This window comes from Electrona antarctica (assembly GCF_951216825.1).
Source record: "Electrona antarctica genome assembly, chromosome: 1".
NCBI lineage: Eukaryota > Metazoa > Chordata > Actinopteri > Myctophiformes > Myctophidae > Electrona > Electrona antarctica.
Genome location: NC_136806.1, coordinates 33,028,945 through 33,046,826, shown reverse-complemented (window position 1 = coordinate 33,046,826; position 17,882 = coordinate 33,028,945). Strand labels below are relative to the sequence as shown.

At 46.6% G+C, this 17,882-nt stretch overlaps 1 protein-coding gene across 1 annotated transcript in view; it reads left to right on the top strand.

Moving 5' to 3' along the window:
- tenm2a (teneurin transmembrane protein 2a) overlaps positions 1-17,882 on the top strand; it is a 333,595-nt gene that overhangs the window by 131,327 nt on the left and 184,386 nt on the right. The window contains exon 3 of the mRNA XM_079496709.1: positions 12,902-13,147. Coding sequence (XP_079352835.1) covers positions 12,902-13,147 — 246 coding nt within the window. The remainder of the gene's footprint in view (positions 1-12,901; positions 13,148-17,882) is intronic.

Below are 17,882 nucleotides of genomic sequence, written 5' to 3'. Positions count from 1 at the left end.
CTTTAGGTTTGTGTCTGAGAGGCTAAATGTCATCAAATGGTGGTCTGTGGCTCAGATACTGGAAACATAATGGGCCTTGATAAGGGTTGCAAACCATTGGTATAGAAGATGGATGGGTGGATGGATGGAGGGGTGGGTGGGTTGGTGGGTGGGTGGGTGGATGGATGGAGGGGTGGGTGGGTGGGTGGGTGGGTGGATGGATGGATGGATGGATGGATGGGTGGGTGGATGGATGGATGGATGGGTGGATGGAGGGGTGGGTGGGTGGATGGATGGATGGATGGATGGTTGGGTGGGTGGGTGGATGGATGGGTGGGTGGATGGATGGATGGATGGAGGGGTGGGTGGGTGGATGGATGGATGGATGGATGGGTGGGTGGGTGGATGGATGGGTGGATGGATGGGTGGGTGGATGGATGGATGGATGGATGGATGGACTGGCACTGGCACTGCGCGTGCGCATGCGCGTGCAGGCACAGACTGACAGACACACACACACACACACACACACTCCCAGTGGTTGGGTTGGGGCGCGGCGTGGAGGTGCGATCAGTTGTAGTTAAGGGGAGGAGGGGTCTTAGTTACCTCTAGGTTAATGATCCTCATTAATATGCGCTAATATACCCCGGGTCATGCGGTAATTAAAAATCTCATTCGACGACGTGCAGCCTCGGCTTTTTAAGCTGACTGACTGACTGACTTGGCTCCGATCCGTCCTACGGAGAGAAGATTAGCATTTGTTATATATCTCCGAGGTGTGTGTGGTGTGCGTGGTGCGCTGTGTGTGCGCGGTGCATGTTGCACGGTGTGCTGTATGTGCACGGTGTGCTGTGTGTGCGTGGTGTGCTGTGTGTGTGCGGTGTGCTGTGTGTGCGCTGTGTGTGCGTGGTGTGCGCGGTGTGCGGTGTGCTGTGTGTGCTGTGTGTGTGCGGGGCGCGGTGTGCTGTGTGTGTGCGGGGCGCGGTGTGCTGTGTGTGAGCGGGGCGTGGTGTGCTGTGTGTGCGCCCGCGGTTCATGGCGCCGTAGACTGAGACTAATGGCCTGGCGACGACAGCGGCAGCATGAAGCGTTCTGACGCCATCCGTCTGTCTCTGTTAGCCCGCTATGTGACCCGGAACGCCATCTGTGGCGTCGCCTTAAGCTTTTTTGACCTCTTTAACCGTTATTTTGAACTTTAGCTATTAAGAAATATATAGCAGATCTACAAGCGCGTAGCACGGCACCGAGTGCTGCTCTACGAGCTTGTAGATCTGCTAATGTTTTGGGGGAAAAAACTTGAAAATGTGGTGCAAATCTTTGAATATACAGTATTATTTCTCATTGAAGGGGGGGGGGGGGGGGGTAGTACATATCATTCCGGGGGTCCTTGACATGAAATAGTTTGAGCACCACTGAAACAGAGGGTTTACACAGTGGTTCCCAAAGTGGGGTCCTTGAGGGAGTTCCAGGGGGTCCCCAGCTAAATGATAGTTTGTAACCACATGGACCCTTATGGGTCTGTAACTCTGAGAGTGTACAAATGGAAACAAATAGACCCTAACGGGTTCATTTGGTTCCATTTGTACACTCTCAGAGTTAAATTAACATTGATTACACAATATAAATTGGGGGTTCCAGAGATAGAAATGCCATTACATGGGGGTCCGTAGCCTAATGCATGTCATGGGGTTCCTTGAAATTAAACGGGTTGAGAATCACTGCCGTAAAAATCTTCTCTTATGGGGGTCCCTGGCATATGTCTTCAAATGGAGGTCCCGTGGGCTAATTAGTGTCATTTTGGGGGTCCTTGACATGAACACGTTTGGGAAACACTGCTTTAGTATTCAGTGTCTGCCTCTGCTCGGCTGGCCCGAGCCCACTGTTTATGAGCCCAGTGCGTTTACTTACTAGTCGTGCCCCGGGGAGTTGCATCACGTTTGCAAGAGAGTGTTTATGTGAAACACACTCAAACACACACACACACACACACACACACACACACACACACACACACACACACACACACACACACACACACACACACACACACACACACACACACACACACACACACACACACACACACACACACACACACACACACACGGTGCACTTACAGGTATATACACGCATGCACAGAGGCATGCGGAGTCCGTCGGGTGCAGGGACTTCCATATTCCTCGGGGTCAGGTGATGCAAGTTGTGCTAAGTGTGTGCATGGATGATGAACTGTAACGCGTCGCACCTGTGAGTGTGCAAGAGGGACGTGTCTGTGTGTGTGTGTGTGTGTGTGTGTGTGTGTGTGTGTGTGTGTGTGTGTGTGTGTGTGTGTGTGTGTGTGTGTGTGTGTGTGTGTGTGTGTGTGTGTGATCAAATCGTTACAGGGAGGGTCCCTGGAACAATACATTTTCAGATGGGGTTGGCAGCCGATTACATATATTTTTTGGGGTTCTTGACATGAAATTGTTTGAGAACCACTGATACAGAAATATGATGTCTGATTTAGAAGAGATTTGTAGAATCTGGTCCACAGGTCTTAATGGGTTATAGACTTGAAATGAAACGTCATGTCACACATGACACAACAGTGTTGTGGTTAACTGAAGCTATATCTTTCTCGTTGACTGATCATTTCTGCTGTAGTGGTTTCTTGCCAATGCTGCTGGTCTGGCCTGGAAAAAGCTTTCCTGGTATTTCACGCTGAAACTGTTTCACCCTGAAACATTTGTGTTGTTCTTCTAGTCCTATAAAAGCTTTCTTCGGTCGAGATAACCGCAAAATGTTTTTTTTCCTAAGAGGTTTCTGTTGTTGTGTGTGTGTGTTTTTTTGTTGCTCAGACCGACGGCAAAGAGTTTTGCTGTTAAAACAAAGAGCTCATTCATAATGCACTTTCCGACCTCTATCTCCGACTATGAAATAAATAAATAAATAAATTGGAGTCAGCCACGCTAGCATAATAAAACCCACCGCCAAGTATTGTGAAATAATAAAAAACGCTCCGCGCAGCTCCTTGAGTTTATCATTAAATGAACATTGGGGCACTTTATGCAATTATTGTTATCATTGTGTTTTAACCCTGTTTTAACGCAACGACTGTGGGAGTAATTGGACCATTTTTTTAAAAGCTCAACCTTCTGGGGTCGCTGACTTTATTCTCCACTTCATTATTATAATGTTTTTTTATGTATCCGTTCTATTGCTTTGGCAACGGCATTCATGCCTGGTGAATTCAGCGTATACACATCCAACGTTTCTTGTTTCACAGGGGATGCGCCGTGCGGCATGCACACACATTGGTGTCATGATATCCAATTCACTCCACAAAAAAAAGCCCATGGTATAGTCTATTGAATAGCTCGTATACTGCACGTTATTATTGTGAACAGAAAAGCCAGATCAAAGACCTGCACTCACAATAAAAAATTGTGCGTGCGTGCACGAGTGCTCACACACACACACACACACACGCACGCACGCACGCGTCTGCCCAATGCGTGCACGTGCGGTCGGCGTGTGCGTTTTGTGTGTCAGTCAGAACGAGGAGGTGGAAGAAGAGGCTATTTATTGTGATTGTTTTCGTGGAGGGCCGGGCTTTTGGAATCCCTAACAATAGCATCAGTCCCCGGAACAACGTGGATGTAATTTATATGGTAATGTACACCGCTGGCCGAGTCACGCCACGCGCGCGGACATCTCTGACAATGGACAGCGCGGGTGTGCTGCGGAATCCTAATGTCATGTGTAGGAATGGACGCACGCACACACGCACACACGCATGCCCGCACGCACGCACGCACACGCACGCACGCACGCACGCACACACACACACACACGTGCACACACATGCACACACACATTGAGCACACGCACAGACACACATACCTGCCAGTGGAGGAGTATAGTGAGTTTCAATTAGTGTATGCAGATATAAGCACCACCAGGGGTCCTCGGGCTTGGCTTGTGGTAGACATTTTTGTCAACGTTCCATTTTTGCCACGGACATAATGAGTGGACAATAATATTACCAGAAACACATACAGATAGTCCTGAATGACCATAACAGATCTGTAACTCTGATAGTGTTCAAATGGAACCAAAGAGTCCATTTGGTTCCCTTTGAAATGGTTCCCTTTGAAATGGAACCAAATGGGATGAGTTAAGGGGGTCTCTTCAAATGAACATTTGAGAACGTATCCATATACATTTTGAAAACTTGACATGGGACATTCTGCACATTGAGTACTTTCTACTTTTGGTACTTTAATAATTATATTTTGATACCAATAAATACTTTTGTACTTTTACTCAAGTAAACTTTGAATTCCGGACTTTTACTTACTTATGGTTTGAGCCTAAATCACCACTCTGATATAACCAGTCCATCATGGACTGTCCATGTCATTTATTTCTAAATTCTGGCTTCTGAAGCCGTTTTAGCTGCAGTACCACAATGTCCTGAGGGCGCCCCCCCCCACAGTGTGCACCTCTTCACAGTCACTTAGTGTGTTAAGTATAAAAACGGTTGAGTTGAGGCTTGTCAGGTTTGGAGATACGAGAGAGAGAGAGAGAGAGAGAGGGGGGGGCTATAGTCTGCAGTGTCGCTAAAGAAAGGACAGAGCCTATCATGTGAGCAGCTGTCATCACAAAATAGCCCTCAGATCATTGTGATCTCTCTCAGTCTTTGTACGCATAAAGAGACAGACTGAAATACACACACACATGCGCACATAATCACCGACACACTAGTGCAAATACACATGCACGCACGCACGCACGCACGCACGCACGCACGCACGCACGCACGCACGCACGCACGCACGCACACACACACACACACACACATGGATGTGCACATGCATGCCTTCACACGCGGACACACGCACGCACACACACACACTGACAACTCCCCCTCAGTCCAACATCTGTGCTGACAGCAGTGGTGGTAATGAATCTCTGCATGCATGTCACCTCTTTCTCTCTCTCTCTCTCTCTCTCTCTCTCTCTCTGTCGCTATCTCTCTCACTCACCCATGTACCCATTTCTTATGATTTCCTCTTCTCTCTATCAATGTACATTTTTTTCTTTCTCGGTCATCTTAAAACACGACTATATGCTGACTGTCCTACAAACACACCAAGAGCGTGCGTGTATGCATGTGCGTACAGGTGTGTGTGTGTGTGTGTGTGTGTGTGTGTGTGTGTGTGTGTGTGTGTGTGTGTGTGTGTGTGTGTGTGTGTGTGTGTGTGTGTGTGTGTGTGTGTGTGTGTGTGTGTGTGTGTGTGTGTGTGTGTGTGTGTGTGTGTGTCGCGTAGACGAGAAAGGGATGGGCGGAGAGGGAGGCATGAAGGGATGATGAATGGCTCTCGTTAGAGGGGTAATTTGTCTCTCTCTCCCCGTCTGACGAGGCTCCAGCTGTCGCTGGTTCCACTCCCTCCTCCTCGGCCCATAACCCGTTAAGGTCCGGAACGCACCTGTGTCACTTTATAGCGCTTAACACACTTTTTAACCCTCATTTAATACTTCAGCTGTTTGGAGGGGGGGGGGGACGACGACGACGACAACATATTCTCAAATGGGGGTCCGCCGCGGCCGAACACAGATAATTCTGCGGGTCCTTGACGTGAAAACGTTTGTGCGCGCACTGTACCAGACATTTTTTGTAGAATGTCTGGTCTCAATGGACTAACACTCCTCACCTCCACCAGATGGGCATACGGGACGCGACGGGACGGACGGACTGACGGACGGAGCGAGGCGGAGAGAGGCGGAGAGAGAGAGCGAGGGAGAGGGAGGGACGGAAATAGAGACAAGGGCAACATGGAGGAGAGATGATGGGGAGAGGAGGAGGAGAATGGGGCCCCTTCCCCTACTTCCTTCACAGGTGTTGCAGATGATACTAATGAAGGCTCTGTTCCATTCTGGTCAGACAGAGTCAGGGTGCGGCTATTGTGCATGTTGGCTCACTGGAAACACTGCTGCACCAGTGGGTCTCAAAGTGTCCTTGAGTGCATGGTTTCCAAATGGCCCCGTACAGGTCTGTAACTCTGAGAGTGTGCAAACGGGTCCATTTGGTTCGATTTGTACACTCTCTGGGGGTCCTTGAAATTAAAAAAATAGCTTGAGAACCACTGCACACTAAATGGAACAGAGCCTTAATTAATATCATCGGTAACACCTTTGAAGGAAGTATAAAGCGGCAGGGAAGTAAGAATAGTTATTCCGTGTGCATATAGAGCCCATTGATGAAAGAATGGAAAGGGAGAGGCGGAAGGGAAAACAAGAGCAGTGGTCGAAAAACTACTCAATACTGCAATGTGGAAATTGTTTTTTAGTTTTGTAGTTTTTTATTTAGTTTTGGCCGTGAAAAAAGGTAGTCGAGGAACATTTTTCATCATAGTTTTTGTTGAGGACATCAACACTGGCGTGCCTGACGCTCATGAGTTCGAGACCCTTTGGCCAAGCGGAGATATAAATGATTATCTTGGTAGAGGTTTGGTCTCCCGATGCGGGAAATCTTGGTTTGACTTGAGCCACTGAAATTTGTTTAAAAATGTACCTGAGGGCGCTTTGGATTAGCAATGTGGGTTTGAGCTGACAGGACCTTCAATCAATCAAGTCAAGTTTTTACATTTAAATTAAATATATATTTTATAAACATGCCATGTCCATGTGATCTATACCGGTAGATCACGATCTACCTTTTGAGCACCTCTGGTCTAACTGCATGTGCCTCCCATCCATAGAGCGCCGAAGTCCTGACGTCACTGGCTCATCCCCTGGTTCTGCCTGCTTCACGGAAGTAATTTCTCTATGGAGAATGACATAGGGTCATCTTAAAATTGTCTCATGTAAGCATTGTGGTCCAAAAATAAACAAGCTGTCTCAGCGTTATTGTCAGGGAGGTGTATCTGTATCGTTTGCGACAGTCAGTCACTCATATATGATACAGTCTGTTTCTAGCGAAAATGTAACTAATTCAGTAGCAGTAACAATAGCGTTTCCTCTCAGTCAGTTGACTCTTCATATCCATATGAGTGAAACGGCCGGGATGACATGTTTATTTTTCAAACACAGTTCTTGTTTGAGGCGATCTAAAATCCCCCTATGGGGATTACAAATGCAAATAAAAACAAAAGTACATGAACACTTGAGGGAGGGAGAGAGAGAGAGAGGGAGAGAGAGAGAGAGAGAGAGAGATTATGGATAGCGTACAGGTGGTTGAGTGGGGCCTGTTGAAATATGGCAATGAACAAATCATCCAAAGAACAACGCAGGCTCGTTGCCAAGTCCTTGTTCTAATAACACGAAGCAATTTCCACTGACCTTTCCCGAAACGTGCAGGCGTGAAAAAAAAAAGAGCGTGTTAAAGATGCCCCACAGCATAATTGCTAAGGAGATTAAAGTTCCCTTAATTGCTTTTGGCCAACTAGTGCAATTTTTCCTTTTTTTGTAATTAAAGTGATTTAAAATATTAATAACCACACTGTTTTTTTGCATGGACGTCGTGCCTGTACCATGCACGCACACACACACACACACACACACACACACACACACACACACACACACACACACACACACACACACACACACACACACACACACCCCGGTGACAGGGGGTACATGCACTCCACGCGCGCGAACACCGCACATTTGCACGCACGCACGGTCGCACGCACGGTCGCACGCACGGTATAAATAAATAAGCCGCAGCATGCACTTTGACTTTTCTTTGACCGCCATCAACCAACAGCCTCATTAAGGTCTTGTGGAATATGCAAATGTCGAAGTGAGCAATCGATTCATTTCCTTTTTATATGTCCATGGCTCTCTCTCTCACACACACACACACACACACACACACATATATACACGAACATATGCACACACACGCGAGCACATACCTAAACAGAAAGACAAGGCATGGCGTCTCTGGGGGGTACTTAACATGAGCAGTGCATCGATCCATCCCGGCTCTGGTTTCCATGACTTGCGTGGACAGCAAAGTCTGAACTTGAAGCAGCTCTCCTGTCTGTCTGTCTGTCTGTCTGTCTGTCTGTCTGTCTGTCTGTCTGTCTGTCTGTCTGTCTGTCTGTCTGTCTGTCTGTCTGTCTGTCTTTCCGTTAACCCTAGAACATTAAACATATATATTTTTGTCACACCACTATACACAGGTATATTTTACCCATAATGTAAAATATTCCATAAAACATATTTCAGTACAGAAATACATGGCAACTTGAGGTACACGTATTTAATATTTCAACCAACCATTGTGGTGTATGGGATTATTTTCTATCTATCACTAAACATGGGTGAGATTCACCCGAACACCTGCCTGTAGAAAAAAACATGGATGTGCGCAGGGAAACAAACCTATACCTTCTATGATGTCACTGAGCATCACCCACCTTAGACATCAGCAACATTATGAAAATTACAAAAATATAATTGTCCGGGTGAAAATGTGTGTTCTAAGACCTGACCTCTGATAGACCCTATGTTGCTATGTCAGTGGTGCTCAAATATTGTCATGTCAACGTATTTTGCCGTGACATTTTATTTTTTGTTCAGTAAAAGCTTGTGTTATGTATCCAGATTTGAATTGTATTAGCTTGTACTATGTTTGACACCCCCTGGTGGTTGTTCAGTGTATTTGTACTCTTGTATCTTATTTTGATAACCCAACAAGCAGGAAGTGCTTCTTAGTTTGGTAAACTCACAAGCAGGAAGTGCTTCTCATTCATCTCAAGATCTTGCCTGAGGCAGGTGCATGTTGCTGCTGGCCTTCTTATGCTATCCTTCATGGTTTACACATGACATCGTCTGTAAGTTGCTTTTTAGTGTGCAATTCGGTGCATTTGTAAAGGTAATAGGTGCATCATTCTCATGTGTGAAATGTACAGTATGTTTGGTTAATATGCTAACTACTATGCAGCCATGCTAACAGAGCATGCTAATTCATGTTACACTTTTTTTTCATTTCATTGTTTAGTACATTGAAAACAGATTACAATTCTGACATGTAGACACATGTAGACCTCTTATGTTTGTGTTGGTTAATGTTATGTATAGGCCTTAAATACGAGGCTATGCTTGTCTGTTAATACAACACACTGGCCTGTTCTTTGGAGCTTGATTAGGAGTTAGATGTCTGTCTAGCCGAATATACGTCCATGGGGACAACGTTTTGTGAGAACAGAACAACTTGCGATTATATCTCCATTGATTTTGTTTTCCCTGTTACCAGTTCCCGTCCCGCCTGTGAGCATGTATTTCACCATTTTCACGTAGAAAAAGTGACCAATACATCATGGTCCCACGACACCTCCGCGATTTATATCAAAATATGCGTCTCTCTCGTCGTAATTACATCACATCTGTATTCAAAAGGTATTCTGCTTACGCGCGGGAAGGGAGAGAGATGAACAGCTTTTTGTTCTCAAGGTTCTCAAGGTATTCACTGCCATTGACATATACCGGTAGATTTACGTCGTCTAATCCGGCGTTAAGCGCCAGTGACGTAGATCTACGTCAAATGGTCTTTTATATATGGTGTATGACGATAATAATAATAATAATAACAACTACAACTGCACTCTGTCGAGTGCCTACTTGCTTGTTGCACACAAGTAGGCCATACATGGCCTACTAGTGCGCAAGTACTGTCGACTGCTACAAACTGTCAAATATCAGCTTCTCTGTGAAAGAACGTTTGAAATATTGAATTATTAGGTTTAGCTATTTGCTACGTACCTAGTTTTTGGAGGTAAAAAAGTAGTATTGTTAAGTATGGTAAGAGACGGCTTTCGATGGTGACATATATGTCGATCAGTGTCGGGTGGATTAAAGTTTCGGGTGGATGTATAAGTATATGTAATTTGTAAGTTGATTAGCGGTATACTGTGGTTACTCTGCGCTCCGTTTGATGCGTATGTATCGTAGCAGCATATTACGTCAGGGTATAACTGAGACTGTCACTCACGTGTTGGGCTGCTCAGACACACAAAGTACTGTTCCCTCAGCACCACCTGATCCAATCCAAGTGCGCTTGTGCCATGGTCTCTCGAGACTGAAGGCCGCTACTACTACTAAACATGTGGATTAAAGGAACCAATGCCAGGGTGTAATTGGTTTTCGATGGTGACGTAATGACGATATGTTGTATGTATACATGTATGTATACATGTATGTAATCTGACACCACTGCCATATCAAGCACAAGTAGTCATTACGTCATATGCTGGCACGGCGCATACGCATCAAACGTTACGTGCACGTGCCCGCGACTGACCAGACCTGGATTCTGCTTAGCTTCTTTCTTTTGTTTTACGCTTGGCGTTGTTGCGCCCCTCATGAGCAGACCTGGGGCTGACCTGTCGTTGATCCAGACCCTCATGACTCATGATCAGTCCTGGAGCAGAGCTGTCGTTGATCCAGACCCTCATGATCAGTCGACAACGTCCGCGTTAATCGATGTCTGAAAGTACCTTTATCATAGATTGTGCCCCCTGCTGGTCAAAATAAGCTTCATGCAACCCGACCACCGACCAAAGAACCGGCGATCGTCGTGGCCACACAATGTGTTCTCCGGGTGAAAGAAACGACAAGTGTGTCTGTCACAACAACACGCAGCGTTTTATCACATTTGCTGAGGGCTAACGGACAGATTGGTGAGCCAATCAGGGCGTGCACAAATCTCAGCCGGGACCCAGAAACCTAACATGTTAGCTCAGGCTAAATAATACCTGGCAGTGAGTGTGGTAAAGGAAGAGGAAGAATGAAATAATAACACCTGGCAGTAAGTGTGGTAAAGGAAGAGGAGGAATGAAAGAATAAAAAATACCTGGCAGTGAGTGTGGTAAAGGAAGAGGAGGAATGAAAGAATAATAATAATACCTGACAGTGAGTGTGGTAAAGGAAGAGGAGGAATGAAAGAATAATAATAATACCTGGCAGTGAGTGTGGTAAATGAAGAGGAGGAATGAAAGAATAATAATAATACCTGGCAGTGAGTGTGGTAAAGGAAGAGGAAGAATGAAATAATAACACCTGGCAGTAAGTGTGGTAAAGGAAGAGGAGGAATGAAAGAATAAAAAATACCTGGCAGTGAGTGTGGTAAATGAAGAGGAGGAATGAAAGAATAATAATAATACCTGACAGTGAGTGTGGTAAAGGAAGAGGAGGAATGAAAGAATAATAATAATACCTGACAGTGAGTGTGGTAAAGGAAGAGGAGGAATGAAAGAATAAATAATACCTGGCAGTGAGAGTGGTAAAGGAAGAGGAGGAACGAAAGAATGACAAAATAAATTCCTACACAATGCTCCGCCCTCCCCAAACACATATACCGCATATTCTTCACAAACTTCCGTCCGTGAAAACGAGTGTGAGCGAATTAAGTTTGATCAACTATAACGAGGCAAGGCGTTGCTAACCTACTTTTTTCCCCCTTCACTTCCTCCCTTCGGGAGTCGGTGAAGGACAATATGTCCTATAAGATTGAAGAAGAAAATAGGCTTTATTGACAAGGCTATTTGAGAGGAGAAAGAAAAGAGGGGGGACATTTGAAGAGAGAGAAGACTCCGCCATGCAGGGCCCGAGGCTGTCATTATTTTGAATATGGAATGGAATCAGAAGGAAAGAAATAAGTGATTATCAGTGTGCCGACGCACGGCCTGTCGGCTTCCCTAATTAGTAGCACTAATAACTGGCGGTCCTTCAGTGGATTTGTGCGGACGCCATGGCCTCATTTTTACCACATTGTTGATGGATTGAGCTGCAAATATGGCAGACATAATTATTCCATATTATGATGAGGGGTCTCTAAATAGAAGTTATTAGACCTCACTCTGTGTCCTTGATTCGGAGCCTTTGGGAGAGTATAGACTGAATTCTCTCCATCCACGCACCCTCTCTCTCTCTCCTCTCTCTCTCTCTCTCTCTCTGTCTCTGTGGGGGGGTGTGGGGGGGCAGCCTGATTGTGTTCACGACCGTGTCCCTCACGGCTTCCACTATTTAAAGCCGCAGAGCTGATCATTTTCCCTTGTCCCCGCACGCACGCACGCACGCACGCACATGTTGAGATATAAAGGACAATAGTATATGCGGGATGTAGGTCCTCACGGAAGCATAATCTTATCTAAGCAGCATCATGGTGTTTCAAGTGTGTGTGTGTGTGTGTGTGTGTGTGTGTGTGTGTGTGTGTGTGTGTGTGTGTGTGTGTGTGTGTGTGTGTGTGTGTGTGTGTGTGTGTGTGTGTGTGTGTGTGTGTGTGTGTGTGTGTGTGTGTGTGTGTGTGTGTGTGTGTGTGTGTGGCTGCGTGACAGTTGGTGGTGAAAACAAACCAACAGCTATTTTCGTGCTCAGACCCAGGGACACAGATAGCTCCGCATAGGAGTGGTTGCACCACTCAAAATGGAAAAGATGTTTAGGGATAAGGGGTTCAGCATGGGCGAAAATACAGCCCCAATACTCTTTTGACTAAAAATCCTGGTCACATTTTAGTCACCCGAAATGTTTTAGTGCTAGACTCATTTTAGTCGACTAAATATCATGAGATTTTAGTCGACTAAATCTGCAGTTGATTTAGTCAAAAACATGCATTTTGGCAGTGCCTGGATGGTGGACGTCGTGTAATGGCTGATTTTAAGACTTGGTTGACTTGTCTTTTAGCTCTTCTGGATCTCGTCTCCGCACTAGTCCCTCTGTAACATTTTTAGTCGAGTTTTTAAATTGGCTGACAAGATTGACAATATTTTGTCTTAGTTTTAGTCATCGTAGATACTTTATATTTGGTTTTCGTCAGTGAAAAAAAGGTAGTTTTAGTCGACAAAATCAACACTAACTGCCCCCCCGCCCTCTCTCTCTCTCTCTCTCTCTCTCTCTCTCTCTCTCTCTCTCTCTCTCTCTCTCTCTCCAGGTCGCCCCCTCCCTCCCACCTCCTCCTCCAGCCTGCTGCCCCCCTCCCACCCGTCGGGGGTGTCCTCAGCCACGCTGCACCACCCGTCCCCCGGGGGCCCGGGGTCTCCCGGCGGTCCCATGCGGGAGTGCCAGGTGCCCCTGCTGGAGAAGAACATGAACTCCACGCATCACTCCTCCTCGCACCTGGAGTCGTCCCGCCCTGATGACACATACCTGCTCCGCTCTCAGCCCTCCTCCAACGCAGGTAAGACCCCGGGGCCGTCGGCCCTCCGTCTGTCCGTCCGTCCGTTCGTCTATCTATCCCCTATCTCGGTGGTTCTCAGACACAATCCCTCCTGTGGGACCCCGGCCTAAGGTAACACAATCCCTCCTGTGGGACCCCGGCCTAAAGTAACACAATCCCTCCTGTGGGACCCCGGCCTAAGGTAACACAATCCTAGCCTGGCTAATAAGCCAGACTAATATCACACAACACTGTCGCGTTATATCAGTCTGGGCTGGCTCCACTTGGATTTCATTTCCCGGGGCACATTTTCTCTTTGACGCAATTGGTCAGAGCTACTGTCAGTCAAAAGTCTCAAGCATTGAACGTCACTGTACCAAAGCCCGCCCATATTGCATACCGTGTCCCGATTGGTCCGACCTGTTCTCGATTGTAGGAAAGAGGCGTGCTACTGAGCCTCGCCAGACCGAAATCCGCTGGTAGGCAACTTTTTTTTGCCAACGGCTGATTCGGTCTGGTTTATTAACCAGGCTAACACAATCCCTCCTGTGGGACCCCGGCCTAAGGTAACACAATCCCTCCTGTGGGATCGTGAGGCCTAAGGTAGCACAATCCCTCCTGTGGGACCCCGGCCTAAAGTAACACAATCCCTCCTGTGGGACCCCGGCCTAAGGTAACACAATCCCTCCTGTGGGACCCCGGCCTAAGGTAACACAATCCCTCCTGTGGGACCCCGGCCTAAAGTAACACAATCCCTCCTACGGGATCGTGAGGCCAGTGTAAGGCGCGAACAGCGCAGAAGAAGAGACCACTTCCGCCCTCCATATTTCAGCCACATCCTCATTCTAGGCTGTGCTTCGACGCGCAATGGATTAACTTTCTTAGCGTGATCAAAGATTAGGGTTTTATACGGTCCCAAAGATCTCAGTTTGTCTCATTTTGACGTGCACGTCAAATCCGCATGTCATCATTTTTCGACCACGGTCGAGATCGTGTATTTCACAATATTACGCCAGACTTCCCGGTCCTTCATTGCCATCCCCAGTTCCTACTTACCTGTGTCCCTAGCGATGACATCAGGGAACGACAGTTTTCTACCTCTGGTCTGCTTTGAGGCAGGACTCCAGAGAAGAAGGGAAGATATAACCTCATTGTCAGCTCTGTAGCAGTGGCCGGCAAACTGTGTTCTTCTGGATTGGACTAGTGAAGAAACACGGGGAAGGTTGCCGTATATTAGATTAGTCGATGGGTGGCTCTTCCAAGACAGATTTTGACAGATTAGAAGGCGGGTGTAAATTCCATCCAACCGTTTCTCTAGTTTCTCTCTCAGTAAGTTGTCCGTCTCTGTTCCCTGGAGTGTGCAGTCCCTTCCTTGGAAGGTTTTTCTCTTTTTTGATGTCTATGCCTGCTAACTATAGACTTGCACCTTGCACGGGTCTTTTTGGATGTGCAGGAGTCCCTTTTTTGTCTCATATATATATATATATATATATATATCCACCCGAGCCGGAAGTGATGTAGTCCGGATCTGTAGTGTAGACCTATAGGGATCTGTAGTGTAGACCTATAGGGATCTGTAGTGTAGACCTTTAGGGATCTGTAGTGTAGACCTATAGGGATCTGTAGTGTAGACCTATAGGGATCTGTAGTGTAGACCTATAGGGATCTGTAGTGTAGACCTATAGGGATCAGTAGTGTAGACCTATAGGGATCTGTAGTGTAGAAGACCTATAGGGATCTGTAGTGTAGACCTATAGGGATCTGTAGTGTAGACCTATAGGGATCTGTAGTGTAGACCTATAGGGATCTGTAGTGTAGACCTATAGAGATCTGTAGTGTAGACCTATAGGGATCTGTAGTGTAGACCTATAGGGATCTGTAGTGTAGACCTATAGGGATCTGTAGTGTAGACCTATAGGGATCTGTAGTGTAGACCTATAGGGATCTGTAGTGTAGACCTATAGGGATCTGTAGTGTAGACCTATAGGGATCTGTAGTGTAGACCTATAGGGATCTGTAGTGTAGACCTATAGGGATCTGTAGTGTAGACCTATAGGGATCTGTAGTGTAGACCTATAGGGATCTGTAGTGTAGACCTATAGGGATCTGTAGTGTAGACCTATAGGGATCTGTAGTGTAGACCTATAGGGATCTGTAGTGTAGACCTATAGGGATCTGTAGTGTAGACCTATAGGGATCTGTAGTGTAGACCTATAGGGATCTGTAGTGTAGACCTATAGGGATCTGTAGTGTAGACCTATAGGGATCTGTAGTGTAGACCTATAGGGATCTGTAGTGTAGACCTATAGGGATCTGTAGTGTAGACCTATAGGGATCTGTAGTGTAGACCTATAGGGATCTGTAGTGTAGACCTATAGGGATCTGTAGTGTAGACCTATAGGGATCTGTAGTGTAGACCTTTAGGGATCTGTAGTGTAGACCTATAGGGATCTGTAGTGTAGACCTATAGGGATCTGTAGTGTAGACCTATAGGGATCTGTAGTGTAGACCTATAGGGATCTGTAGTGTAGACCTATAGGGATCTGTAGTATAGGGATCTGTAGTGTAGACCTATAGGGATCTGTAGTGTAGACCTATAGGGATCTGTAGTGTAGACCTATAGGGATCTGTAGTGTAGACCTATAGGGATCTGTAGCGTAGACCTATAGGGATCTGTAGCGTAGACCTATAGGGATCTGTAGCGTAGACCTATAGGGATCTGTAGTGTAGACCTATAGGGATCTGTAGTGTAGACCTATAGGGATCTGTAGTGTAGACCTATAGGGATCTGTAGTGTAGACCTATAGGGATCTGTAGTGTAGACCTATAGGGATCTGTAGTGTAGACCTATAGGGATCTGTAGTGTAGACCTATAGGGATCTGTAGTGTAGACCTATAGGGATCTGTAGTGTAGACCTATAGGGATCTGTAGTGTAGACCTATAGGGATCTGTAGTGTAGACCTATAGGGATCTGTAGTGTAGACCTATAGGGATCTGTAGCGTAGACCTATAGGGATCTGTAGCGTAGACCTATAGGGATCTGTAGCGTAGACCTATAGGGATCTGTAGCGTAGACCTATAGGGATCTGTAGTGTAGACCTATAGGGATCTGTAGTGTAGACCTATAGGGATCTGTAGCGTAGACCTATAGGGAATGGACGAACCATCACCCTCAGAGCAGCATCATGATTAGCGTGGCTCGTATTAATGTTTGATTATAGGCTATAAACATGGCATTGTATGCCATTCACCACTAATAGCCCTGTGCTATTATCCGTATGTAGGCTGTCTAACATGTGAGTAAAAGAAAAAAATATATATATTATTTTTTAATTACTCGATTAAATGAAATGAAAGAAATTGGCACAGGCTGGTCGTGGAGAGAAGAACAAGGTCCCGCATTCTTGCCAATAATATGGTTAAGCTGTGTATGTGTTCAACAACACAGCCATGCAAAACAACACTGACAGCTATGTGGTGACGAAAGCTTGCCCACCTTAGCAACGGTTGCTAAACTATTTGGAGTGGCCTTGGACAGTGGCTTTTGGAGTGGGGTTTAGTGAAGGTTCCATTGGACAGTGGCTTTTGGAGTGGGGTTTAGTGAAGGTTCCATTGGACAGTGGCTTTTGGAGTGGGGTTTAGTGAAGGTTCCATTGGACAGTGGCTTTTGGAGTGGGGTTTAGTGAAGGTTCCATTGGACAGTGGCTTTTGGAGTGGGGTTTAGTGAAGGGTCCATTGGACAGTGGCTTTTGGGGTGGGGTTTAGTGAAGGGTCCATTGGACAGTGGCTTTTGGGGTGGGGTTTACTGAAGGGTCCATTGGACAGTGGCTTTTGGGGTGGGGTTTAGTGAAGGGTCCATTTGACAGTGGCTTTTGGGGTGGGGTTTAGTGAAGGGTCCATTGGACAGTGGCTTTTGGGATGGGGTTTAGTGAAGGGTCCATTGGACAGTGGCTTTTGGGGTGGGGTTTAGTGAAGGGTCCATTGGACAGTGGCTTTTGGGGTGGGGTTTAGTGAAGGGTCCATTGGACAGTGGCTTTTGGGGTGGGGTTTAGTGAAGGGTCCATTGGACAGTGGCTTTTGGGGTGGGGTTTAGTGAAGGGTCCATTGGACATTGGCTTTTGGAGTGGGGTTTAGTGAAGGGTCCATTGGACAGTGGCTTTTGGGGTGGGGTTTAGTGAAGGGTCCATTGGACAGTGGCTTTTGGGGTGGGGTTTAGTGAAGGGTCCATTGGACAGTGGCTTTTGGGGTGGGGTTTAGTGAAGGGTCCATTTGACAGTGGCTTTTGGGGTGGGGTTTAGTGAAGGGTCCATTGGACAGTGGCTTTTGGGGTGGGGTTTAGTGAAGGGTCCATTGGATAGTGGCTTTTGGGGTGGGGTTTAGTGAAGGGTCCATTGGACAGTGGCTTTTGGGGTGGGGTTTAGTGAAGGGTCCATTTGACAGTGGCTTTTGGGGTGGGGTTTAGTGAAGGGTCCATTTGACAGTGGCTTTTGGGGTGGGGTTTAGTGAAGGGTCCATTGGACAGTGGCTTTTGGAGTGGGGTTTAGTGAAGGGTCCATTGGACAGTGGCTTTTGGGGTGGGGTTTAGTGAAGGGTCTATTGGACAGTGGCTTTTGGGGTGGGGTTTAGTGAAGGGTCCATTGGACAGTGGCTTTTGGGGTGGGGTTTAGTGAAGGGTCCATTGGACAGTGGCTTTTGGGGTGGGGTTTAGTGAAGGGTCTATTGGACAGTGGCTTTTGGGGTGGGGTTTAGTGAAGG